Source organism: Chlorocebus sabaeus, chromosome 24 (assembly GCF_047675955.1).
Source record: "Chlorocebus sabaeus isolate Y175 chromosome 24, mChlSab1.0.hap1, whole genome shotgun sequence".
NCBI classification, from domain to species: domain Eukaryota; kingdom Metazoa; phylum Chordata; class Mammalia; order Primates; family Cercopithecidae; genus Chlorocebus; species Chlorocebus sabaeus.
Genome location: NC_132927.1, coordinates 43,940,998 through 43,968,113, shown reverse-complemented (window position 1 = coordinate 43,968,113; position 27,116 = coordinate 43,940,998). Strand labels below are relative to the sequence as shown.

Genomic DNA, 27,116 nt, shown 5'->3' with positions numbered 1-27,116 from the left:
TTCCACCTTCTCTTAAAAAATCAAAAGATCTGGCCACACTAGCATTATATTTTCTATTTTCTATAGCAGTAAGTGGCTTTAGCCCTTCCCCTCATGTTTTCCCAGAACCTCTCGCTCTCTTCATTGTCTCATCTATCTAAATTAACTGCAAACATTTGAATTTGCAACCCCTAGTTTAGCCATTAAATTGTTCTAACTCTGTTGTTATCAAAGACAATTGTTTTGGCCGGGCGTGGTGACGCATGTCTGTAATCCAAGTACTTCAGGAGGCTGAGGAGGGTGGATCACTTGAGCTCAGGACTTTGAGACCAGCCTGGACAACATGTTGAAACCCTGTCTCTACTAAAAACACAAAAATCAGCCAGGCATGGTGGTGTGCACCTGTGGTCCCACCTACTCAGGAGGCTAAGGTAGGAGGATTGCTTGAGCCTCAGGGGCAGAGGTAGCAGTGAGCCGAGATGGCGCCACTGCACTCCAGCCTGGACAACAGAGTGAGACTTTGTCTCAAAAAATAAAAAACATAAAGACAATGGTTTTCAGCTTTTTTTTTTTTTTTTTTTTTTTTTTTTTTTTTTTTTTTAGCAACAGATCAATTAAAATCATATGCTTATTCCCAAATACATAAAATACATGAATGTGGGGCTGGGAAGAGAAAGGGCTCCAAGTCTTGTCTGTGGGCTCCACTATACCCCACAACCCCAGAACCTCTCTGGGCCACATGGGGCCCCAGGGATCCACTGGAAAGACAGCTGAATGGGGTCCGAGGTAAGGCCATGGCAGAGGTTAGTTGCAGGAGAGACTTTCAAGGGTATAAGAATTACATGTGGGCTTTATCACCATGCAGATTCCTGGGCTCTGCTCACAGAGCTTTTCTTTAGCAAGTCAGAGACATAGCTCCAGAAAGTGCTTGTAAAGAAAGTGCTTGTGGATGAAGGAGGTGGTCCACAGGCCACATTGTAAGAAACAGTAGCCTGGCCACAGAATGCAAAACAAAGCTGACTCCTTTAGGGATGTAGCCTGGAGCCATAACGCCATCAGCACCTCTTTGCAAACGGTTCACCAGCACTACAGAACTCATCCATACTATGGTTCCTGAGAAATACTATGACGAGCAGGAGGGCAGCCTTATAAAAAAAATAGGGGGTTAGAAAAATAATTTAAGATCGGGCACAGTGGCTCACACCTGTAATCCCAGCACTTTGGGAGGCTGAGGCGGGTGGACCACTTGAGGTCAGGAGTTCAAGACCAGCCTGGCCAACATGGTGAAACCCTGTCTCTACTAAAAATACAAACATTAGCAGGGTGTGGTGGCGCATGCCTGTAATCCCAGCTACCTGGGAGGCTGAGGCAGGAGAGTCTCCTGGACCTGGGAGGTGGAGGTTGCAGTGAGCTGAGATCACACCATTGCACTCCAGCCTGGGTGACAAAGTCAGACTCCGTCTCAAAAAAAAAAAAAAAAAATTAAAAATCTCTCTTTTACACACACACACACACACACACACACACCCCACAGAATAAAAGCACTAGAAGGCATCTTCTCCCAAAACAAATCAGATTTGTGAGCACAGAGACCTGCTAAGACCCATTCCATGATGATTTTATGCAAACTTCAACATACTTCCAACTCATCCTTGTATTCTCCTTTTATGGTACCTGCCCTTGTCACAAAGTATGAGATATTTTAGGATATGTTTTTCTGGGCTACCCATATGTTGTGAAACTGGCACTTAAGCTGAACTGCTGCCTCTGTATAATCCATCTGAGGTGGGAGGAGCAACATCCATTGTTCTCTTGCTTAAGAGGAGTGAATGGAACCATTTATCCACTCAGAAAAATTTCTGAACTACAAATTTTTGGTAGGTAGATCAAAAACTGAGTTATACGTCAAAACCTTGGTGGGTAAAACTGGCGAGCAATTGGGATACAGCGAAAGTACACATGGTTGCACTGGAACTGGACTTGCTAAACGCTGCTTCATTTAGAAATTTTTAAGCTACAAACAGAATAATGTTTTGTCACATTATTTCTTCTCTCTCTTTTTTTTTTTTTTTTGAGATGGAGTTTTGCTCTTGTCGCCCAAGTTGGAGTGCAATGGTACAATCTCTGCTCACCACAACCTCCACCTCCCAGTTTCAAGCGATTCTCCTGCCTCAGCCTCCCGAGTAGCTGGGATTACAGGCGTGCGCCACCAGGCCTGACTAATTTTGTATTTTTAGTAGAGACGAGGTTTCTCCATGTTGGTCAGGCTGGTCTCAAACTCCTGACCTCAGGTGATCCGCCTGCCTCAGCCTCCCAAAGTGCTGGGATTACAGGCATGAGCCAACACTCCTGGCCTATTTCTTCTTGTATTAATACACTCAAAGCCCTTTTGGCATAAAGAAGCAGATAGGGAGTAAAGAAAAACCTTGTATTCTAATATTGATGCCATGAATTCATAATGATAATTCCTACAATGCTCTTTTGTGGATAGATACTATACTCCCACTTTTCTGATAGGATAACTGAGAAACAGGTTTAGCAAGAATGAAAAAGTCCAAGGAAGAATCACATTTTCATATCCATTTATGTGGCCTCTCAGAACAGTATCAATTTTTAAATTGATCTGAATCGCCTTTGTGGCTTCTCCAGCAGGCCAAGAAAGACAGCAAGGGAAAATGATGAGCAGAGCAGGGCAAGATGTGAATCTCAAGTCATTAACCACTCCCTCAGCCTCCTCTACTGGAAGGAAAGGGAACCCACAGCTAACCTGGCTCCAGAATGGGGTGGCTCGAGCAGGCTGGGTAACCATGGCAGTAGCACACCAGAGTCAGAGGTGTAACAGCAAAGGCACAGTCTCGACTCTCCTCTCCCTTCATCCGGCTCTCTCTCCTTTAGGTGAGGGATTATCTAAGAGCCTTGGTGTTTCTGCTTTTTAAAAAAAATTCTTTCTAGCACAGATTATTCCCTGACTACAATGACAATTTTGTACGAAGGAGTCAGGTGCAAGTAGGCTGTGTCAAGGTAGGAAGAAGGGCATTCTTCCAAGCCTCCGCAGCCCACAGGCGGGTCTGATCCTAAGCAGAGACGGCCCCCCGGAGAAGCACCCAGGCTTTGCTCACCCTGCAGGATAGCCAGCAGTGAGCAGCCTGCAGTCATCAGCCCATGCAATGTCCCAGGGCCAGCTGTGTGGAGAGGTAGGGGAGCAGGTAGGTGAGAGGGCTGGCCAGAGACTCAACTGACATGGCTTCTCCCAGTGCAGGTGGGAACTGGCATGATTCTTGGCCCCAGCAGGAGCTCTCCTAAGAAACCCAAGGCATCTCTTCCTGGGATCTATAACTTGTCTTGGCTCTGCTAGGGAAAGCATCTCATGAACTGCTGGACCTGTCTTACTGGTTTAGGGATGACTGCAGAGGACAGACACAATTCTGACATTGACCAACATGGTGTTTGTGGCCTTAAGATTTCCTGCCAAGGGGTCCGGTGTCGGGCTAAGGTCCCAGTCCTTTTCTTTACTTAAGTCTCCCACCCCATGGTCCCTAGTCCAGATCTGTGTCTCTCCCCTCTTCCTTCCCACATGCCCAGTTGTCCCTGCCGTGTCTATGCCTTTCCCCTTTCTTGACTCATCACACTATGCACCCCTAACATTTCCATGCGAGGGCATTCTGGTTACATGAGGATCAAAGACAGACTTGAAGACAAGAAGGTGTCGATATTATGAAAGTTCAGTTTGCCCAGACTCCAGGGGCTGTAGAGAAAGAAGGTATGGTGTTTATAATGTGGCTAAGGCTTTCCAGTCACTCTGTTGGCCCCTGAGGAATAGGGTAGAGAGGCACTCTAAAACATTTATTATGAAATATTTTAGGCAAACAGAAATACGTACAGTGTATATATATATATCCTTTAAGACAGGATTTTGCTGTGTCACCCAGGCTGGAGTGTAGTGTGGTCACGGCTCACTGCAGCATCAGTGTCCTTGGCTCAAGCGATCCTCGCACCCTGGCCTCTGAGTCACTGGGACTACAGGCACGCACCACCATGCCTGAGGAGAATAACTTTTTAAAACAAGTATCTGCCGGCTGGGCATGGTGGCTCACACCTGTAATCCCAGCACTTTGGGAGGCCGAGGTGGGCAGATCACCTGAGGTTGGGAGTTCAAGACCAGCCTGACCAAAATGGAGAAACCCCGTCTCTACTAAAAATACAAAATTAGCTGGGCGTGGTGGCGCATGCCTATAATCCCAGCTACTCAGGAGGCTGAGGCAGGAGAATCACTTGAACCTGGGATGGAGAGGTTGCAGTGAGCCAAGATCATGCCATTGCACTCCAGCCTGGGCAACAAGAGAGAAACTCTGTCTCAAAACAAACAAACAAACAAACAAACAAAAAACATGTATCTACCTGTCACTTGTCACTTTGTCTAAAAACATCCCAAAAAACCATATATCCACCATTCAGCTTTGTCAACCCTTAATTTTTGTCACATCTGCTTCTGATGTTTGTCTTTAAGAAACGGACCATGACAGACACAGTTGAAGCCCTGCGTACTTCTCTCCAATTTTACCCCCTTCCCCCTGGCATTGACCCTACACTTGGCTGTTTTTATATTTTTACCTCATTTGTATATAGTAAAAAAAACCCTGGGGTTACATTTTCTTATGGCAATAAGTGGCTTCAGCATGTACCCACATGTTCTCCCAGGACCCACCTGGCTCTCTTCACTTATCTAGCTTACCTGTAAACATTTGACTTTGCAACCCCCAGGTTAGCCACTAAATGGTTCTAACTGTTGTAATCTAAGACAGTGTTTTCAACTTTTTTTTTTTTAGCAGCAGAGCTTTTGTTCTGTTGAAATCATATGCTTATTCCCAAATATATAAAATCCATGAGCATGGATCTGGAATGAGAAACAATAAACAGTACTGTCTTTGGTTTTTAGAAGTACATAAACTGTATGATGCTGTATATATCCTTCAGATGTTTTTTGTTCAATGCTGATTTTTGAGATTTACTGATCTTACAAATGTAGTTCTACTTGATTCATTTTTAATTGCAATGTTGTATTCCACTGTACAAATACACTGAATATGTTTATCCATCTCTCTGTTGATGGATATTTAGTATGTTTCCAATTTTTCATACATCAATGCTGTAATATATATGTCACCTTGTGACCAATATATTTGGATTTATTTCTGCCACTTCATTTGTCCCTTCTGTTTACTCCTTTTTTCGATATATTATTTTCTTGTCCCTATCTGGATTTAATAGACTTTCCTTTTTTCATTTCCTCACTCTACTGGTTTGAAGTATGTATACTCTGTTTCTATTTGTTATCCCTCCTATTAGTCTAGACTTAAAGATTGCTGGTTTTTCCCTATTATCTATCTTCTCTTTCTCATATGAATAGAACCCCCAACTTTTAGCTGAGCGCATGGTTATTTAGAATAAAGACTACATTTCTATTTGTAGAAATGTACAAACCTTCTTTGTAGCTGGGCATAACCATGTGAATAAGATCTGGCCAGTGGGATATCAGTAGAAGGAAGGTATGAAACCTCTGAGTCACTAACTTAAAGGGAAGGGGTTGGAATGTGACTATCAGGATATTTGACCATCTTCACATATCCAGAGGATATCACCCTAGAGCTGGACTGCTTATGTCTGGAAGGTTACATGAGAAAGAAAGAAACATCAGCCTGGTTTACACCATTGTTATTTGAGGTTGTTTCTTACAGCAGCCAAACAATTATCTAACCAAACTATGATTTTTAAAAACTTAACCTGGTTAGACTTACTGTTTCCTGAATCTGAGGCTTCACATCTTTCATCAAATTTGGAAACTTTTCAGCCACTATCTCTTCACAAGTAATACCTTTCCTTCATTATCTTCTCCACTTTTGGAATCTTATTTGATAGACATAGGACCTTGTCATTCTAACATCCAGGTCTCAGCCGCTGTATCTTTATTTCTGTAGGCAGCATGCTGGAAACTTTTCAGATTTTCTTAGGTCTGTCTTCCTGTCCATTAAGTCTATCTTCCGTGGTGCCTAATCTGATGTTTAATCTATCCATTAATACACTTTAATTTCAATGAAAACACTTTCGCTTCTAAAAGTTCTATTTAGTTTTCAAGTCTACCTGATCTTTTTAGGTAGTGTCTTGTTCTTGTCTTATGCTTTCAATTTCTTTGTTATGTCTTCAAAACTTTTGAACTCATTTATTTTATAGTCTCTTGGCAACAGTTCCATTATTAGAAGTTGTTGGGGATCTAGTCCAACTGTTTTTTGTGTATGTGGATACTCATTCACTGTAGATTATTTCCTCAAGTATTTAGTCATTTTTGATTATATATTCCTCTTCATTAAGGCTTTTTTTTTTCTGTGTGGATCCTGTGTGATCTGAATTAAGGTCTTGTGTCTCCAGAGAGGTTTTGTTTCTGTCCCTACCAGGCTCCCCAGGGGTATCACTGGCCCAGAGCTTGAGTTTCCTAAACCACACAGGTAGTGTAAATCCTAACATTAAACCAGTATTATCGTCAGGTTCTCAGGAGAGACTCTACTCTTGTTTTCCTACCCAGAACCTTAACTAAGTCAGAGAAGCTGTTGTCATCTCCTGTGCCAGTGAATGATTTTCCTTTTCTTGTCTACCCTGTTATTTAGGGTAAGTTCTTTAATATTCCTGACCATTTTTTATTTTTAAATTTTGTTCATACTGACACTAATCAAAAGAAATAATAGTCCTGACTTTATGCAGAAGTCTGTTTCAGCTCCAGCCTCCAGCTGGCCAGTCCTCGTTTCTATCCCTACAGATGTTAAAACTCTTAACTTCAAACCTTACATTACTCTAGGGAGTCCAGCCACACGCCACCTGCCCCTCAATCAGCTGTCAGAGTCGAGTATCACTGTGGCTTTCCCCTCTTCATTTTGTTACCTGAGGATGTTTCTTACTTTTTTCAGTGCTCAGTTCTTCATTTACATGAATATTTTAAATATTTAACCCAGTATTTCCAGGTGATTCATAGCGGGGTTTTTTTGTTTGTTATTTTGCTGTCCATATTACTAGAAACAGAAGTCTCTTCCCTCTGAGGTATATCTCAGACTGCCTGGCTGAGTCAATACCTACTTATCCTTTCCTTCCCTCACGTCCCTCCCCCAATACCATAGCCTAAGACAGGGTTCTCAAACTTCTTAATGTACAGAATCATTTTCTGAGAGCTTGTTAAACATGTAGATTATTAGCAACCCCCCAGGAGACTTCAATTGAGAGGACTGGGGTGGGACCCAGGAATATGCATGCTTAACAAGCACTCTAGGTGGTTCTGGCCAAACAGTTCTGACCACATTTTGAGAATCACTGTCTAAGGTCTGCTGCGCTTTCCTGATGTATATCCACCCCCCTCTATTGGCAGTACCTGGCAGGAGCCCTGCACATCTCTGTTTTGCAAAGTCTGAGTTAGGAGACAACAATGCCAACAGACCCAAGGTTCAAGAGTTCTAGTCCAGACTAGTCCAGGACCACTCCCCTTAGCCATGGTGATGCCACTGATTTGTCCTGCTGGACTCCAGCTATCAATAAAACAGGTCATCCATTCAAGTTATGCTCCAGAATGCCTCTGAAAGTTAGCAGTTTAGAATGTATCTTCCAGCAGAGTGCAGTGGCTCATGTCTGTAATCCCAGCACTTTGAGAGGCCGAGGTGATCACCCGAGGCGAGGATCACCTGAGGTTGGGAGTTCGAGACCAGCCTGACCAACATGGAGAAACCACATCTCTACTAATAACACAAAATTAGCCAGGCATGGTGGTGCATGCCTGTAGTCCCAGCTACTTGGGAGGCTGAGGCGGGAGAATCGCTTGAACCCAGGAGGCAGAAGTTGCGGTGAGCTGAGATGGCGCCATTGCACTCCAGCCTGGGCAACAAGAGCGAAACTCCATCTCAATAAATAAATAAATAAATAAATAAATAAAATAAAATAAAATAAAATAAAATAGAATGTTGTCTTCCCACAGAAACATTAGGAAAGGTGGTCAGTTTCCCAGACCAGCCCACCCAAACCTGTAAATAAAATAATTATTCTCATTTAAGACCTATTCTATGTCAGGACCTTTACATATGTGATCTGATCTAATTCTCAAAATAACTCTTAGAAGTAGACATTTGTGTTTCTGTCTTAGAGGTGAAGGGAAGACCCTGTCTTCCCCAGGGTCATATAGCCAGTAAGTGGCAGAGCCAAGCTAGGTCTGGCTCCAAAGCCTGTGTCCTTGTTACCAGGAAAGCAGACCACCTCCTGTAGCTCATTTATTTAACAAAGGGTGAGAGGAAGGACAGAGATTTCTGTTTTCTCTTGAAACACCGTCCTTCCCCACACTGAGAAAGAAATGTTAAGGGAATAATAGAACCTCTCCTTTGCAGCCACAGGTGACTCTGGAAGTGATGGGGGACCGAGAAGATCGGCAGCAAGTCTTTGGTGTGCCTTACGGGCAAGCAGAGACGCAAGCAAGATAACAGCTTAGTAAACTGCTCAGAGTTTGGTCTTAAACTGCCTTGGGTTTCATTTTGCATGTGGGGAAAAGCATCTTACTGAAAGTTGACTTTCCCCAACTCTCCCTCTCTCACACAGCCCTCCCTGCCATAAACCTCTGCGTGCGGAGAGGCAGCTCCCCACTCTGAGGGACTCACCTTGTCAGCCAGCAGCTCCCTTATCTTGCTGGCCTGTAGGCGGAACCGGAAAAGCTGGGTTTCCAGAGTCAGGCAGCGTTTCTGCCAGTCTATGCTGGCCCGCGCGTCCACCTTGAGTTCTGCCATGATGGAATCGACTTCTGGATTATTCCGGGGAGCCCTAAGAACCAGCATGCAGAAAGAGGAAAAGATAAATAAGCGTGTGAGGAAGAGTTCTGTGGGGAAAGAACGGGAGGGGACCAAAGGACAGACAAAACAGGGCTGGGGAAGAGAATCGGTCACTGATCCCCAGGGCCCCTCCCTGCCTTCCTCAGCTCAGTATGTCCCGCTCCATTGTAAGTTAGCTGAGAGCCTCAGGAAACCGCGAAACCTGAGAAACCTTAAGGAGAACCTAGTCTCATTTGGACAGAAGTGAAAAGTAGGGCTCATTTGTTTTTCAATTATCCACACAACAAACTTATCCATTAAATAGCTATTTATGTGCCTGACCCTGTGCTCTGCACTGGAGATGCAAACAGAACTAAGAGAAATTCCTTGTCTTTGGGTTTTTCAAGGAACTCTTAGGAAAATCTAATTACAGTGTAGTCATAGTTGCCAAGTGACATGCAGATAAATGGGAATGGGAGCTAGGAAAAGTGGGAGGGATGTGTTTAGGGAAGGCTTAAAGTGGGTAACAGATACATCCAAGGTCACATCGCTAATTAGAGGCAGAACCCCGGTTCCCAGTTTATTTCTTATTCTATTTCATTTATATAAGATGTTAGATGAGAAAAAAATGGAAATAAAATATAATGCTTTGAATGTCCTTGACAATTGTGTTCATTGTTATCATCGAATCATCCATCCCACTTTGGAATAGATTCTTACCATTTCCTTCAGGTTCTAAGATGCAAACCAGAAAACTGCTAGATATTTTGCTGCAATCTCAGGAGAAAGCCACAAGTCTTTGGGAAAAAAAATTTGTACAAATTCAGAACAAATCAAGTAGACGCCTATAGTATGTCCAGCCAGGGGAATCCACCCAGATGCCTCCTGGACATATTTAGAGAAAAAACACTGGATGGAGGATGAGAAAAGGAAGAAGGATGCATGAGTGTACATGAGAGAGGCATACAGGCAGGGCGAGCAGGAGAGAATGCCTGGGAGACACATGCATCATCAGGATCTTTCAAATCCCCCTTCTAGGGCATTATGATGAATGATGCTTGCCACAAAGTATAAATTCGGTCTGTCCCAAACCATGACACATGGTCACCCTAGTAGTCAACGATTTTAAGGAATAATTGTTAATTTTTTAGGGGTTTTTTATTTTTATTTTTTATTTTTAAGGGAGAGTCTCACTCTGTCAGCCATGCTGGAGTGCAGTGGCACAATCTGGGCTCACTACAACCTCTGCCTCCTGGCTTCAAGTGATTATCATGACTCAGTCTCCTGAGTAGCTGGATTACAGACGTGCACCACCAAGCCAGGCTAATTTTTTATATTTTTAGTAGAGATGGGGATTCACTATGTTGGCCAGGCTGGTCTTGAACTCCTGGCCTCAAGTAATCCTCCTGCCTCAGCCTCTCAAAGTGCTGGGATTACAGGTGTTAGCCACCGCACCCAGCCGATAATATTTTTAAATGTCATCTGTTAGAAATTTTTATGATATACAGGTGAAATAATATAATATCTGGGATTTGTTTTAAAATACTTCACGGTAAGAGGTAAGTAGGGGAGGAGATATACGAAACAGGATTAGTAAAATGTTGATAATTTTTGAAGCTGGCTGATGGGTATATGGAAGTTCTTTATATGATCTCTCTACTTTAATATATGCCTGGAATTTTCCATAATAAAAATTTGTTGCTTTTCAAAAATCCCCTTTTCCTTCCTCAGGAGCCACATGGCCTCAGAAAATCCAGCCACCTCCTGTACTGTTGCCAGATACTACCAGAGTACAAAGTTAGCCTCTCTTTGGTGGGCTAATCACCAATAGTGCTTCTCCCCTCGCATATGACCTTTATTTGTATCTTTCTCCCATCATACACTACAAGTAGCTATTGTTTATTGAGTTTTTATTGTATGCCAGGCATGTGTGGCCTCTTTAATCCTTACAACAACCTGTGAAACAATAGGTAAGCACCATTTTCCACACACACATGAGGACATTGAGGAACAGAGAAGCTAAGTAATTTACAGATGATTGTACAGCTAGTTAGTGGAGGAGCTGGGATTCTGGCTCCAAATTCCTTGATCATTGCCACTCTGTGCTCTTTATCCATCCAAAAAATAAAAAGAATTCCAATTTCACAAAGAGTGTGGTAGACTTGGTAATGGCAGAAATCATTTCCAGGATCTTTCAGAAGTCTTAGCACAAGGATTAACCTATATCCCAGATTTTCCAAGACATCTTGGGCTCACTGACACCATAATCTCCCCAAGCACTGACACTTACCATGTGTCCTGACTTTTCATCTAAAAAATAAGACCTGCAGAGAAGGACCCAACAATTAAACCACTGATGGACCAAGTGAGCTCGGTTCTTGGCTCCTCAGAACACATGACTTCAGTGCTACTTTCCCAGCCCTGTCATCTAAACAATCCCTACATTGTGGCCTCCCAGCAATCCCCATCTCAAAAGACTAGGACCAACTGGAACGGCAGGAAGACAAAAGACAAAAACAAAACATGACCTTCTCTGAGCTAAGATCACAGCTGAAAAGACAAAACAGAACCTTGTAAGGCTCTCAGAGAAGGCTGGGAGGCTTCATGTTTGATTTTTCCTTGTTCTTTACTGGGATTTTGCTTTTCCTTGTATAAATAGGAAAAATAGCAGATCTGAGACTAGGTAGGACCTGGGAGTCTTGCAACTCAGTTCAGGGCTAAGAAATAACAGTAAAAGCAAAAAAGCAAGGGGCAAGGGAAACGTAATCCTTTTGTGTAGTTGAAAGAGTGTGAATAATATTGATTCCCTCTTACTGATTGTCAAAGCTGCTGCTTAGATTCTATTGGGAGAGTGAAAACCCAAATCATCAAAATCTCCAAGTACTTTGGAAATATGTCACTGGTGTCTGCCTAGCCCTTATATCTGAGATTATACCTAGTTTAGGGAATGCCTTCCCCAATCAAGCATCTCCATGACATCATCGTTCTGAACTGATCAAGTGGTGTGGTTAATCCTCTCCCTGGCAAGTTGCTGAGGAGGTTGGGACTCGTGCTTGGCTTGCCTCGGCATGTGAGGAGAGCAGAGAGGTTTTGAAATAGATCAGGAGCAAGGTGCCTGCTGCCAAACCCAAGGCCCAGAGGCTCTTCTGACAGAAGCAGGTGGTCTGAGCAACAGCTATAAAATAAGGGAGATACCAGTAAGCTGAGCCTCACCTGCTAAGTCACCTTGCACTTATACCTCCCATAAAAATGCACGAGGATGAGCAAAAATGAATACCTTACATGTACAGTAGAGTTTGTAACTTGTCAAAGCATTGCGACGCGTGTGTTATTTCTCTCTTTATCCCTGAGATGGAGGACAAGCACAATTAGTCACAATGAACAGATGAGAAAACTCATCACATCTGTGACTTGCTTAGAGCCTTGCATAGAGCTAAGGCGTAGCAGAACTGGGCCAAGAATCCTGATCTCCTAACATCTACAACTGTCCTCTTCCCATGATGATGCTTCAGTAGTGGTAGCAGATATCTCATACTAATCTCACACTAACATAAATACATTAATGGCAAAAATAAATGGGGAAATGAGAGAGGAGAAGTGAGCTGGGAACAAAACTCAGCTCAATTTTTTTTTCTATTTTTATTCTGGAATGCTCTATCACACGTTAGAAATAGGGAGAATAGTACAATAAGTCCCTATGTCCCCAATACCCAGCTAAAATTATGACCAGCTCTTGGCCAGTCTTGTGAAACTCATAGTTTTCTTGATTCTGCTGGCACCCAGCCTGCTAAACTGCTTGGCACGTGAGTCAGAAAACTGCCATAGTCTTGATACCTGCTTTGGCATACCCTGAATCCTCCAATACCCAGGACTGAAATGCCACAGCAGTCAGTGGGGATATGCCTCAGAGGCAGGGGCTGGGAGTAGGATGGGTGGGAAGGTGGCACAGGGAGTCATTAGGTGACTCTAGACTCAGAACCTATATCAGAGAAAACACAAATTTGACCTGGGATCTCTCTGGCAAGTTTGAGGATTTGACCAGAAACTGATAAAATGCAAAGATTACTTTTTTTTTTTCTTTTTCTTTTGAGACAGGGTCTCACTCTGTTGCCCAGGCTGGAGTGCAGTGGCACAATCATGGTTCACTGAAGCTGCAACTTTCCCAAGCTCAGGTGACCCTCCCACCTCAGTATCCCAAGTAGCTGGGACTACAGGCGTGCACCACCATGCTTGGCTAATTTTCATATTTTTTGTAAAGACAGGGTTTCACCATGGTGCCCAGGCTGGTCTCGAACTCCTGGGCTCAAGTGATCCACCTGCCTCATCCTTCTAAAGTGTGTTAAGCCACTGCACCTGGCCTAAGATTAAGTTTATTTTATTTAATTTATTTATTTTTTGAGACGGAGTCTCGCTCTGTCACCCAGGCAGATTGTGCAGTGGTGCCATCTCAGCTCACTGCAACCTCCACCTCCTGGGTTCAAGCAATTCCCCTGCCTCAGCCTCCTGAGTAGCTGGGATTATAGGCAGATGCCACCACATCGGCTAATTTTTGTATTTTTAGTAGAGACAGGGTTTCGCCATGTTGGCCAGTCTGGTCAAACTCCTGACCTCAGGTGATCCACCTGCCTTGGCCTCCCAAAGTGCTGGGATTATAGGCAAAAGCCACTGCTCCCAACCCCAAGAGTAAGTTTAATTCAAACAACTTTTAAGTGATTCCTGTGTGCAAGATTGGGGATATAAAGATGAATAAAGATATTGTAGCTTTTGAGGCTCAAGTCTACAGCCTGAATATCCTGGTAGCTCCCTGCAAAGGTAGCTAATCAATACAGGAGCCTAAAAGAAAGAGGTCAGAGGTCACCACAGGCCTCAAAATAGCTCATTGCCTCTATCTTGTGGAAGATGCAGGAGGCATTGGAAGGCAACGGAGCTTCTGTTATATGCACAATTTCTACTGGGCTCTCTCATGTTACCTCACTATGGTTCATTCCCTGAGTGTGAGTATGAGTATCTGTATGACTTCTACTTGCTAGTGACAGGCTACTGTCTCCTAAAAGTGCTCTGCCAGACTAGGCTGACTACTTGTCAATTGTGGGAAAGAAACAGTTTTGTGTCCCCTTTCTGGGGATGAGGCTGGGAGAAGGGTATGAGCGGACACAGGGACAACTTCCTCTGATCTCAGCATTGTCATCTGATCAAGCTAACAACATCCATTTGACCACTGCTGGGTGCCTACATGATATTCCACACAATGTCTGGGGAGACAGAAAAGGTGAGCATGTCCTAGGCTGCAGGAACCTTGATACCAAAAGAAGAGGTCAAGACAACCAGGTCCAACATTCCTTGAGAACAAAAACAGCAAAGAGAAACAGCTTAGTACCTAAGATCCCATGCTCTGGCACTGACAGGCCTGGGTTTGAATATGAGCTCAGGCACTAAATAATCCTGGGGCCTTAAGCCATTTGCTTAACTTCTTTGAGACTCAGTTCCATTTTGAAATTGAGGGCAGGAGGACAATAATATTTGGTCGAAACATATGAAACCGTCAACATTTAACCATTCTCCGGCCTTCAAAATGGCCATTTCATATATCACATCATGAAGGGCTTTTTTTTTTTTTTTTGAGACGGAGTCTCGCTCTGTGGCCCAGGCCAGAGTGCAGTGGTACAATCTCGGCTCACTACAAGCTCCGCCTCCCAGGTTCTCCTGCCTGGGAGGCCATTCTCCTGCCTCAGGCTCCGGAGTAGCTGAGACTACAGGCGCCTGCCACCATGCCTAGCTAATATTTTGTATTTTTAGTACAGACAGGGCTTCACCGTGTTAGCCAGGATGGTCTCGATCTCCTGACTTCGTGATCTGCCCACCTCGGCCTCCCAAAGTGCTGGGATTACAGGCGTGAGCCACCGCGCCCAGCCAAGGCTTTTTGAGAATTAAAGGAGATATTACAAAAGCCCGGTGCACACTAAGTGCTCAATAAATGACTGTTATTGTTATCCGCAAACAAAAGGCAAACCAATAGCATCTCGAACCTAAGAGGAGATGTGACCCAAAGACGTGCTCACTGGGCTGGGCGCGGTGGCTCACGCCTGTAATCCCAGCACTTTGGGAGGCTGAGGCGGGCAGCTCACCTGAGGTCAGGAGTTCGACCAGACTGGCCAACATGGTGAAATCCTGTCTCTATTAAAAATACAAAAATTAGCCGGGCGTGGTGGTGCATGCCTGTAATCCCAGCTACTTGGGAGGCTGATGCAGGCAAAATGCTTGAACCTGGGAGGCAGAGTTTGTAGGGAGCTGAGATTGCACAACTGCACTCCAGCCTGGGCGACAGAGCGAGACTCCAGCTCAAAAAAAAAAAAAAAAAGATGTGCTCACTACCAGATCTAACTCTGGAGATCTGGAGAGGAAGTCATATGATTTTTTAAGTTATTTTAGAACATTGAACAAAAGGGTATATAGTGCAAAGTAAGGCTTCTTCCCATGCCTGTACTTCAGCCATAGTTCTCCCCAGAGGCAACCACTGTTACGGGTTTCTGTGTGTTCTCTCAGAGATATTCAGAGCATCTACAAGCATTCATACGTATGTGGCATACACACACCCACACAAAAATGGTGGCCCACCATTCACATTGTACTCAACAATATAACTTAGAGATATTCCAACATCAAAATACATATCTGCCACATTTTCTCTCCATGCTTTGTGACAGTTTTAATGTATCTTATCGTGTGACTTTTACATGATCTTATTGAAGATCATCTGATGGACATCTAGATGACATCTGATGGACATCTAGATTGTTTCCAACCTTTTACTAAAGTAAACAATGCTGCAATGAACATTCAATGATGTACACCATTTCATATACATCAGAGTATATCTGAAGGATAAAGTCCCAGAAAATGGAATTTAGGGGTAAGTGGTATACACTTTAAATTGCCAGACGTTTCTTCAGATTTTTGATTTTTTTTTTTTCTATCAGGAGTGGGAGGAACATGCTATTCCCTACAGCTGATGACTTCTGAAGAGAGTAGAAGAGGGTCCACATTTTTTCAGCTTAGTTGTTAGTTTCAATGAGTTTGGGGCCACAGGCTGCACCCTACCATTGCCCAACTCTGAGCAGGCCCCCTCAGCAGTCTGTGGGAAGGTGGTAGAAGTGGACTGAACCATATGTTAGGAATTTAGGAGGCTTGGGTTTCAGTTATGGCTCTTCCTTTTTAGCTATGTGACCATAGCAAATCACAAACATTTTTTTTTTTTAAGAGACAGGATCATCAGCCTCCCAAGTAGCTGGGACTATAGGCCCACACCACCACACCCAGCTAATTTTTAAATTTTTATTTATTTGTAGACACAGGGTATCCCTATGTTGCCCAGTCTGGTCTCAAACTCCTGGCATCAAGCTCTCCTCTTGCCTTGGCTTCCCAAAGTGCTGGGATTACAGGCATGAGCCACTGCAACTGGCCTAAATCACAACTTTTCAGAGTCCCAGTTTCCTCCTTTGAAAAATGGGGCTAATAATATGCAGAAACACTAATACCGATGTTCTATAAAGTGTTAAATGATGGTACCAGCCCTATACACAGTGTCTGTCACATAGAAGACAGTCCAAAAAGTTTGATGAAGGAACTGATAACTCTCCTACTTAATTTTTTAAATGGTCTTTCAGGTGTTTTACCTGAACCAAGGCTCTGTCTTGAAAGAGTTTTATGAGGTGGATTCATAGTAAAAGCTATAGAGGAGATATCCTAGCAAGCAGAAATCCCAGTTTCCTTCCAGATGAGGGTCTTTACCGCTTCTGCCACCCCCACTAAGTCCCCTGGTTCCTGGCGACCGAGTCCTCCCTAAGACTCCTAGGACACAATGCTCTGTGTCATTCGGCGCCCAACCTGTTTTCTTTTCTGCTTGGCTGACCTGCTCCTAAGAGTCGAGCCTAAGCCATAAGGTCCCTAAGAGAACACTCAGAAATCACAGAGAAATAACCTAAGGTGAGGTGGGGAGGGGTGCGGGAAGGGTTGAAAGGGAGCGAGCACCGATAGCAAGGTGGCAGCCTGCACGTCCGCTCCAAGGGCCCTTCCCCGGAGCGACTGAATCTGGCCGATCCCCAACTCCAGGTCCTCCCGGGGGACGCTCCTCCTGGCCTCGCGGCGCGAGTCCACAGGGGCGCCCGGGTCGCCAAGCCGGACGCATGCTCCAGCGCTCCTCGCCGCTGGGAGCTCGCTTCCAGGTAGGGAGGCACCTGCTCAGGATCGTCCTCCCGGCCGGAGGGGCCGTCCCCAGCGCGCAGCCTGACGCCCTCCCCCGCGGCACAGCCCTAGCCCACCACAGCTGCGAGAGCGCAGGTCGCTCACCTCCAGCGAGCTCGCGGCCGTCCCCGCCGCGCACCGGGCACACGGGCGCCCTCGGACCGCCGCCGCCTCCGACCTTCCGTCGCTCTAGCCGGAGTCCCAGGCGGCCGCCGGCTCTCCGCTCTCCGGCAGCAGGGGTCGCGGGGAGCGGGGCGGGGCGAGACTGGAGCGGGAGGGGTGCCCGCGGGCTCGCTGCACAAAGCCCGGCCGTGCCTTGCGGCGCCCCATTCAACGCTCCGCCGGGCGCCCTCCTCCCCTCGGCTCCCCGCCCGCTCCTTAAAGGCAGAGCGCTGGGCTCGGCTCTCCAGGCAGCTAGCGGAGAGGCACAGGAAATGACCTCAGCAGGCTCCAGCCTCCCACCTCTCCGCACCGCTGGGCTAGTCCCTGGGGCGGCGGGGAGGGCGGCGGGGAGGGCGGCGGGGTGTCCCGGGCGGCGGCCCTGAGCTCTCTGAGGAGGCCACACCAGCTGCCGCAAGGGGCGGCCAGAGCGCCCTGGGGATCTGCTTGGCCCCAAATAGAGGGGACCCTCGCAGGATGCGGGACAAGACCAGACCCTCTCCGCCAAAGGTTCTAGCATTTGCCTGGCCACCTGTGGGAACTGTAACATCTGGATATTTGGAACAGAAGTCGTTAGTTCAGTCTGGCAGACCAAATGTTCTGAGTTGCAATTTGCAGGAGAAAGAAAAAGAAAAAAGAAGTTATGACAGCCCGGAGAGTAACTTACTTGCTCGTGTATATTTACTTATTCTCTGGTCTCGCTATGTTGCCCAGGCTGGACTCGAACTCCTGAGCTCAAGTGATCGTCCCGCCTGGGCCTCCGGGCCAGCTTATGTATATATTATTTTAAAGGAAAGCCCAGGAGGATCCCGCCTGCCTGGCAGTTTGCAGGGCAGTCATCAGTCATCAGTGCCCCTGTGCCCCTCGTACTCAGACATTTGCAAATCTCAGATCGCCCAAAGCAATCTCATACCCAGAGAGGCTGGAAAACTCAACATTTGGTTAGGTGAACATGGAGTAAAGAGGATGCAAATAGAGACGATTGCAGGGAGGGATCCACCTTTCAAAACAGAGCCTTCTTCCTCAACCCTGCAGGCTCTCTGTCAGTCAAGGCCTGAACGGAAGCAAAATACCAGCAGGGCCTGTTTCTCCAAATGGTCCTTGGAAGACTCATCTCAGGAACCATGAAGAACACCCCCACCCTGGTTTTGAATCTGAATTTCTAACTAAAGTTCCCCAGGCAATTCTCACCTAGAAGTTTTGAGAGCCCAGACACTAAGGAAAGCTGGTAGTGCAGGAGGCCAAAAGTGAAAGTTTAACTGGGCCAATGGGACTTCAACAGCTGAACTTGCAAATGACTTTATAGCTCATGGGGGTTGGGTTAGATTAGCCCCATTTTGTGGGACAATGCTCAGGCTACCCACTTCAACATTCCAGAAGTTGCCTAATGAAGCGCAAAAGCAAGTTCTCTGGATTTTGCTAAGAAGACATTCATTCATTCATTCATTCACTTTTTCTTTTCTTTTCTTTCTTTCTTTTTTTTTTTTTTTTTTTTTTTTGGACATAGGTTCTTGTTCTGTTCTCCAGGCTGGATTGCAGTGGCACAATCATAGCTCACTGTAACTTGAACTCCTGGGCTCCAGCAATCCTCCCATCTCAGCCTTGTGAACAGCTGGGACTATAGGCACATGCCACTATACCCAGCAAAAAACAATTTTTTTTTTTTTTTTTGGTAGAGACGGGGTCTCATTTATGAGACCAGCTCAGGCTGGTCTCGAACTCCCGGACTCAAACAATCCTCCTGCCTCGGCTTCCCAAAGTGCTGGGATTACAGGGATGAGCCACTGCACCTCGGCCCAGAACTCATTTAATATAACTTTGTTATATAGTAAAAAGGGACGCACCATGGAGAGTGGAATGGGAGGAACATACTCTCCCCTACAGCTGGTGACTTCTGATGAAGGCAGAAGAGGCTCCACATTATTTTCAGCTCAGTTGTTAGTTTCAATGAGTTTGGGGCCATAGAGTGCATCTCACCATTGCCCAACTCTGAGCAGGTCCTCTTGGCAGTCTGAGAGGGTGGCAGAGGTGGACTGAACCTTACATTAGGAATTTAGGAGGCTTGGGTTTCAGTTATGTCTCTTCCACTTTTTAGCTATGTGACTTGGGCAAGTTACAACTTTTGTTGTTGTTGCTATTGTTATTTCTTTTAAGAGATAGGATCTTGCTCTGTTGCCTAAGCTAGAATGCGGTGGCAATCATAGCTTATTGCAGCCTAGAACTCCTAGGCTCAAGCAGTCCTTCTGCCTCAGCCTCTCAGGTAGCTGGGACTATAATACCCACCATCACCCCTAGAGCCCCTTTCTTTGGATATTAGCTTATTATTACAAGTGACCTGACAAAGAAGAATGGAGGATGGAGCAGAGAGATGGGAAGAAAAGCCATCATGTGCCTGAGTTGAAGGATATGCCAGGGCACTCCTGTGAAAGAAGATGAGGCTGGGATGGGGACTTGTCAACTGGTCTGAGCCAGTTTAGTCCTTCGATGATTGTATTAGCTGCCACAGGATGTGAGAGGTGCGGGGAGGCTGCTTTTCTGTAATCTCCTGCAGGTGGGATATTAAAAATAGTTAAGGCCAAATTCTGCCAAATATGCATGTATTGGCAAGCTGGCACAAAACAGTCACACAGCCTGCTTCAAGAAAGTCGGGCAGTTGGCCTGCTCTGGCTCTCACACTCCATTCATGCAAGGGCAAATAATCTTCCTGGCCAACTCTGTGTTTTGAAAACTGCTTATTTCACCAATAAAAGATTGTTTCTAGCATCCCTTAAACACATTAAGCCCTTGGGTGTATATGTTGATGTTGTTTGAAGTGCTTATGTAACCCATTTTCTGGAGTGCAGATTCCTGATTAGGGCACTTCAGATGCTAACTAACCACTCTAGGGGTTACAGGAGAGTCACTTTATATACACACACCACAGGGTTTAGGCTGGAATGTTTAAAAAATAAATTCCTACAGAGTCAATATAACATCATCTTAGTCTGGGCCTTGTTCCTTGGGCAGCACCATGGGAGGGAAAGGGAAACTTGGAACTGGCCAGAGCTCAGTTCAAGCTTTATCACTTAAGTGGTGGTGAGACCTTGGGGCAGTTGCTTAAGTTTTCTGAATTAATTCCACGTTTGTAAAGTAATGATGGCAATAATTCTGGCCTCTTAGGGTTGTTGAAATGATTAAATGAGATAATATGTTGTCTGGCATGCAGCAAATGATCTATAAGTGGAAGCTTTTGTTATTTATTCTTTGAACAAATATTGGCTGGAGGTCTAGGAGCTCTCTGTTACAAGATTGCAATGGATAAGCAGATAGCTTGAGAGACAGGAATAACTCTAGGAGAGCTGGTGAAATGGTTGACAATTCATCTTCCCATGTACGAGCCTTCTAGAAACCCCACTTCCCATTCCCACCTGCTTTCTCTGAGCAGGGCTCTGAGCTCCAAAGAGACCTCCTCCTATTTCACCAAAAAACCCTCAAATCAAGGGATCTCCTCCTGCTGCCTTCAGGACCTGGTTCTCAGTTGCTGTTGGAAGGGGAAGAGAGAAGAGAAGAAGGAGAAGGGAGTCTCAGACTCTCAGGAAACTTGGGGCCAGTCTTAGTCCAGGCTTCTGCTCTCTGCCTTGGGTCACAGGGAAGTCAGGAGGTTACTTCTACTGCTGAATCTTTGGGAGCAATTTGGCTCTTCGGTGATTGTCAGGATTAGCCACCATGGGACATGAGAGGTAAAGTAACCATGGGTTGGAGCAGAGTGTCAATAGTCACCATCCAAGTGGGGCTAGGAAGACAGTATTGGACATGCAGAGAAGGTCCAGGTAGGAAGGAAAGGAAATGGCCCAGAGGCTAAATCCTCAGTGTGTGTGTGTGTGAGTGTGTGTGAGTGTGTATGTGTGTGCATGTGAGATGGGTATGAAAAGATAGGAGTAAGTGTTCTAACTTTAAGTATGGACTCTTCTTTCATTTATTCATTCAGTTACTCACTAACAAATATTTTTTGAGTACTTGCTATTTTCCAGCCACTGTGCCAGGAAGGAAAGTGTGGCAAGTGTGACCCATGAACTCTGGGCACAGGCTTTAGAACTAGACATGCCTGTCCTTGCATCCTGGCTCTTCCGCCCAGGGGACACAGGGTGGAAGTGATGCAGTTACCACATACATCACTGCAAATGATCTGTTTCATGCAACTGTGGGTATGGGAGCCAGAGAGAGCCAGGCAGAGGATGGGGAGGGGAGGGAAGGCGTTTCTTGTTTGTAAATCAGAAATCAGAATTCCTTCCTTAGAGGGTTATTATAAAGATGGAGATAAAGGGCCTGCCTTAGTGTCTGGCATATTATTGGCATCTAGTAAATATTATGAAATGAGGAGGGAAGTTGAAGGTGTGAAGGTGTAGAGGACTAGCAAGGTGCCCAAAGACTAGGGAGCTGGAAGGTACCCAGGAGGAGCAGCATGGAAGAAGGGCCTGGTGGAGAAGGATTCCAATGAGGAGGTGGGCAGTGATTCCAAATCTAACCTCATGTCATAAAATGCTGATGTGAAAATATACATTCCACGCCACCCCTAGTTATTCAGATCAGTGGGCCCAGGAGTCTGCATTGTCACACACCTGTCTGGGGTCTGTATTGACTGGCATGCTCTTGAGTAATTTTCTCAGAGAGCAGCTGCCAGGGCAGAACTGATGTAATTACAACATATATCAATGCAAAATGCTGTGTCCGCTGCAGCTGCAGGTTCTTCAGGCAAGAGAGAGCCAGGTGGATGCGGGCTCAATGGGATAGGGACAGTAAAGGGAGGGAGAAAGAGCAACTGAGTTGGGAGCTGGTGGAGCTCAGGGAATGAGGATCAGGTAAATCCAGCCATCTGACTGCAATTCTAGATCATTTTAGAGTTTGCAACATCCTAGTTTTAAACCAGCTGTCTTATTTCTCCAACAGTTTTCATCAAAGATGAGAACAATGGCTGCTCACATCAACTGGGGGAGGGAAGAACTGGGCACGGACCAGCTTTAAGTAGGTGGCAGGTTCTCCAACAGCCCAGGGAGCCTGTGTGGGGAGAGACTAGGGCTCTAAGAAGCCAAGGAAACCCAGGCCTGTCAGGGAGCTGGCAGTGACCCTTTTCTTTTCTGAGACGCATGTGTGGCCGCTGTAGAAAATGGGTTCTCAAGCTGACAGTGGGGTTCAACTTCCAGATTCAGATTCCAGCTCTGGCACCTAGCTCAGTTCTTGGCACTCAGTAAGTACTCAATAGATGCTGGTTGTTATTATTATCTCCTCAGCAGAAGACAGACCCAAGCTGAGATAAAGGAGTCTCCCAACCCTGCCTTATCCTCCTACCCCATCCTATCTGAGTCCCCACCAGCCCATCTCAGAGCTGAACTACGAGAGGTCTGGTGAGCTAAGGTCCTGTGTTCATACATTCATCATGTATTTGCCGAGTGTCCACAGTGGGCCACTGTAGGAGAGGGAGAGCGTGGAGGAGTAGGTGGCTCAGTACAGGACAACTGGACTTTGGAAGGCCTCTTCCTGCTACTTGACCTCCCCTCCTCAAAGCCACTACTTTTGCTGACAGGAAGAGGCCAGAGGTCTAGGGTGGGGTCCTGCATGCAGGGCTGTGAGTGAGTTCTTGCTCAGCCACTACTTTGCTCTGCAATCTGAGGACATCTCAGCAACTCTTTGTGCCTCCGCCTAACTGTAAAATAGAAGCAGGACCTTCATGGCTGCTATCCTCAGCCTGGAGATAAGGAATTAATGAACACTTCACCAGGGCCATGATGGGGAATGAGGGGCTGCTGCGGTACCAAACACATTGTCGGTTCATCTGAGAATTGCTGAATGGGAATAGAAGCAACTTCACCAAACACACTGGGGACACAGCCAGCCATTCCAGGGCACTGCAAGCGAATGAAATCTTTCTTTCTAATCTCCAAATTAAAAATCAAAACATTTAAGGCCCATATTTATTGAGGGCTTTGTTCCTGACCCACTAAACATTTTAGGATGATTCATCTTTTTTTTTTTTTTTTGAGACAGAGTTTCACTCTTGTTGCCCAGGCTGGAGTGCAATGGCGCGATCTCGGCTCACTGAAACCTCCAGCTGCCGGGCTGAAAGGGAGGAATCATCTTAATTCTCACAAATCTCTGGAGCTGAAGCGATTTTTGTCTCCATTTTATAGATGCGCAGACTGAGGCTCACGAAGACCAAGCGACTAAGCTCAGGTAGCAAGCAAGTGGCCAAGCCAGGACACAAACCTTGCCCTGCCTGACTCTAAAGACCACACCTTTAGCAACTCAAGGCTTGCCTCTGCTCAGGGATGTGTGGGTTCCCCTGCAGGGCACCTTCCAAGCTGAAAGGTTGCAATGAGTGAGCTGCAAGTACCCTGGGATTCACAGAAAAGGAAATAAGTGAAACCCATGGACAGAATGAGCAGACCTAGCCATTGCAGCTCCCTCTGCGCTGCCCCTAGTGATTTAGCCTGAACCAGTGGGTCTATTATCTCCCTTGATGGTCAGGACTTCTTGTTGTGTTCAGTGTTTTTGATGGTGTGTCAGGGCTCATACCCTCCAGGAAGCTCTCTGTGCCCTCTCCTCTTTGTAAAAGGGGTTGAGTTCTGATGACAAACCTGCCTTCAGTATGGAAGCCCTGGACGTGACTGCCAGCAATTGGAGACTATCTCTCAGCACCACCTAGTGGCCAGGATGGCTTGTTTGTTTTCTTCAAGGACCCTGAGCCCCCGCGTTCTGGCTCCCAGTTAGGTGTAGGGCCAGATCTGTTCCCTTCTGATCTGACCGCTGCATGCTTTGGTCACCTACAAATGTGGTGATTAATGGGGATTTAAGCTGTGCTTAAAGTGGAGACTTTAAACTATGCATATTTTGATCCTGTTCAGTTTTGCATAGTTTCAGGGAAGGGGGATAGAACACTTAGTCGTATAAAAGACTAGGAAAAGATGGAAAGAATATTCTCCCCTTTCCTAGTTCCAGGCACCTGGCACCAAGCAATGTGTACCTCTTCCTACTGTGCAAAGCATAAGACTGAAAGCAGCATGCACAGACCGACCATCAGCTTGGCACTCATTCCAACCAGGCATCTTACCTAGCCATGTTACACAGGCAGGGGACAGGAAGAGACGCCTCTGCACAAAGTCCAAGCTGCAAGTCAAGGATTCACTTTGCTCTGCTACAGATAAAGTGATGGGATACAGAGTGGCAATAGACCAACTCCCAGTTGTATTAGGAACTTTGCTTATGTAGAAGTGAGCTCTGGGGTTTTCAGAGTGGTGGTGTGGAGAGAGCACATTTCTAAAAAGGATTCTGCATTTCCAGGTTCTGGATTTCCTAGTCCAGATCCAGAAGAGGAAACACTAAAGTGGACCCACCCAAAGGAACCAGGTGGAGCTGACAGACAGGTCTCATGTATAAGGTTGGTGATGGAGCAGAGCAGGCAGATTCCTAGGATGGAAAGCCAATAGGCATTGCTCTGGGGCTGACATGCGGCTGCTGTTGCTTCCAGACACTGCACATTGCCTCACTGGCCATTGGGGAAACTCTCAGATGGCTTCTGGAATGGCTTGATCTTGAAAGCAGAAATTTCCTGGGCACAGGGCATCATGCTTGTGTGGATCCAGGATCTCTAAAACAAAAGACACTCCTGAGAAGAACATGGTTCTTTTGGGAGGCAAAATTGTTAGTGTTGAAATAAATCCACTGGAATACTCAAAGAAACTTTCTGTAAATATATTTTCCTGTCAAGTGTGATAAAGTGCATGTGTAGTAATGTTCATCAGATTGGTAGCCATTTATAGAGGGGAGAATCACTAAAATGTTACTAGGACCTTTCCCACTCTAAATCTCCTTTCACTGACATGGCATGTTGTGATTCTTGTGTCCTTTCTTGACCTACATCACGACTATTTCTCACAATTTATGTTAGAAGAGTGAGGGTTGCCCCTAATATTTATAGCAGCAATAACAGCAAAATAAAAGGGGGGAAAAGGATCCAATTGAAATGTCCAACAGTTAAGACCAGTAAGTAAAGTATTAAAATTATGATTCATCTAGAAAACGAAATACTATGCAACCATCAAAATGTATGATGAAGAATTATATTTATTGACAAGGAAAGATATTCATTACTTAATGTCAAGTGAAACAATGTCTAGAAAAGCATGCAAAATATTTGTTTTATGTAAAACTGTATACATATATCTATATGTATATTTGTGTATATAAATACGGGTAGAATTCTTTTTCCCAGAGGTTAACGGTGATTGTCTTTGAGTAGAGAAATTTGACATAATTTTGTTAGTTTCTGCTTTGTTATTTTCTATATTATGTAAGCATTTTACAAGGAGTATGAATCATTTTTCTAATAAAGCTATTAAAATGTTTTAAAAGTATTGATCCTCATGAGTAAGTAGAAAGCCGAGATTCAGGGAAGTTGATATCTAACTCAATAAAGCCACAACCTGCCAGTCCAAGAGCCAGAATGTGCAACCATAGCCACCCATTCCTCAAGTTTAATGCCAGTGCTTTGAGTTCTGCCTCCTTTCTCCTCATTAAGAAACTGGGGAGGGATATGGTAATGGGGACCTGGGGAAGTTGGGGATCAATGTTCAGATCAGAGGGGCCTCACATCTTTTGATATTATCTGGATTCCTATTATCTCTTCAAAGCAATTACACTATGACCACAACAGCATTACTGGATTCCTATTATACAGTATGTTCTTGTGGTTTGGCGGTTGTCCAAGACTTGAAGGAGCAGACACAAGTCTGGGGACAGAGTTAACTTGGGTCCCCACTTCTAATTCAAGCCCATTTCACAACCTTCAAGAGAAATAATATATTCAGCCATTTTCTCCATTTGAGGAAAGAAGGAAAATGAAGCTAGCTGGGTGTGGTCCATTGGCCGGACTGCAGGAGGTTCTGGGTAGGAGTGGCATAACTTCAAGTAGAAAATCCTGAGCCTGTGTTCCTTCATCTACCCCTTCTCACTCCTCCACAGCCACCCATGTTTTTCCACACTCCTAATTGCAGCACAAGAGACCCTCATGACCTGACCTTTGGCATTCTTAGAGTTCTGGGCACCAGCCAGCTCAATTCAGCCTGGTGAAAAATTAGCAGTTATGACACGGATTGGGGTCCAGTGGGCCCAGTGTCTTCCTAGAACATGAATTTGGATGTAAATAGTAAAAACAGAACCAGGTTTGGTGGCATGCACCTGTAATCCCAGCTACTCACTAGGCTGAGGTGGGAAGATTGAGCCCAGGAACTTGGGGAACATATGAGATTTCACTTATTAAAAAAATAAATAGCAAAAGCCCAAGGTTGTGAGAGAGTATTAATCTCCCATTAAACAACTACAGGGCATTTACAAGGTCAAAATGGGTCTCTGAGCAGTCAGTTCCTTTCTTAGCCTATCCACTCAGAACACAGACATGCAGTTCCAGAACAAAGGATTCATCCCCTCTGTGTTCTTGCTTTGTGTCACTGGAAACCCTCTTTGTGTCACTGTTCTTCCCTCCCTGTTCTCAGCTCCCTCTACTGTATTCCCTAGAGAGATCACAGCTCTATACCTGACATTACTGCCCATGGATACGAAGAAAAAAAAAATTCCTCCAAAGATGTTGTTTCCCCTTCCCACGTCTGTTCTTTGCTGAGGGAACTAAGAGAAAGCAGACCTTGACCTAAGCTGTGGGCAAGAAAGAAAGGCAGAGTCTTTTAACAAAAAGAAGTGTGTATTTACAAATACTGGTCAATCTTGAGCCAAAGCCAAAGTTTAACCTACAAATAAGATATGGTAGAGATACAGCATGGCCACAGAAACAGCCCCATTGTAGAACACAAATAATCGCACCCCTTCCTCGGTGTGGAGGTGTAGAATCTAAAGCAATTACTTGGAGCACGGGGTAATGCTTTGTTA

At 45.3% G+C, this 27,116-nt stretch overlaps 2 protein-coding genes across 5 annotated transcripts in view; one reads left to right on the top strand and one right to left on the bottom strand.

Moving 5' to 3' along the window:
- The window catches only part of PIGH (phosphatidylinositol glycan anchor biosynthesis class H), a 58,432-nt gene extending 49,781 nt beyond the window's left edge, over positions 1-8,651 (top strand). Inside the window, exon 4 of the mRNA XM_007987069.3 lies at positions 8,391-8,651. Coding sequence (XP_007985260.1) covers positions 8,391-8,483 — 93 coding nt within the window. The 3' untranslated portion in view covers positions 8,484-8,651. The remainder of the gene's footprint in view (positions 1-8,390) is intronic.
- PLEKHH1 (pleckstrin homology, MyTH4 and FERM domain containing H1) overlaps positions 1-17,464 on the bottom strand; it is a 55,964-nt gene extending 38,500 nt beyond the window's left edge. For 3 of the 4 annotated variants that reach the window (XM_073011095.1, XM_073011097.1, XM_073011096.1), the window contains exon 1: positions 8,658-9,386. In XM_073011095.1, coding sequence (XP_072867196.1) covers positions 8,658-8,831 — 174 coding nt within the window. In that variant the 5' untranslated portion in view covers positions 8,832-9,386. Of the gene's footprint in view, positions 1-8,657; positions 9,387-17,150 lie in introns of those variants that run through there. The other variant, XM_007987074.3, reaches the window with a different exon arrangement.
- Between the last annotated feature and the right edge of the window lie 9,652 nt (positions 17,465-27,116).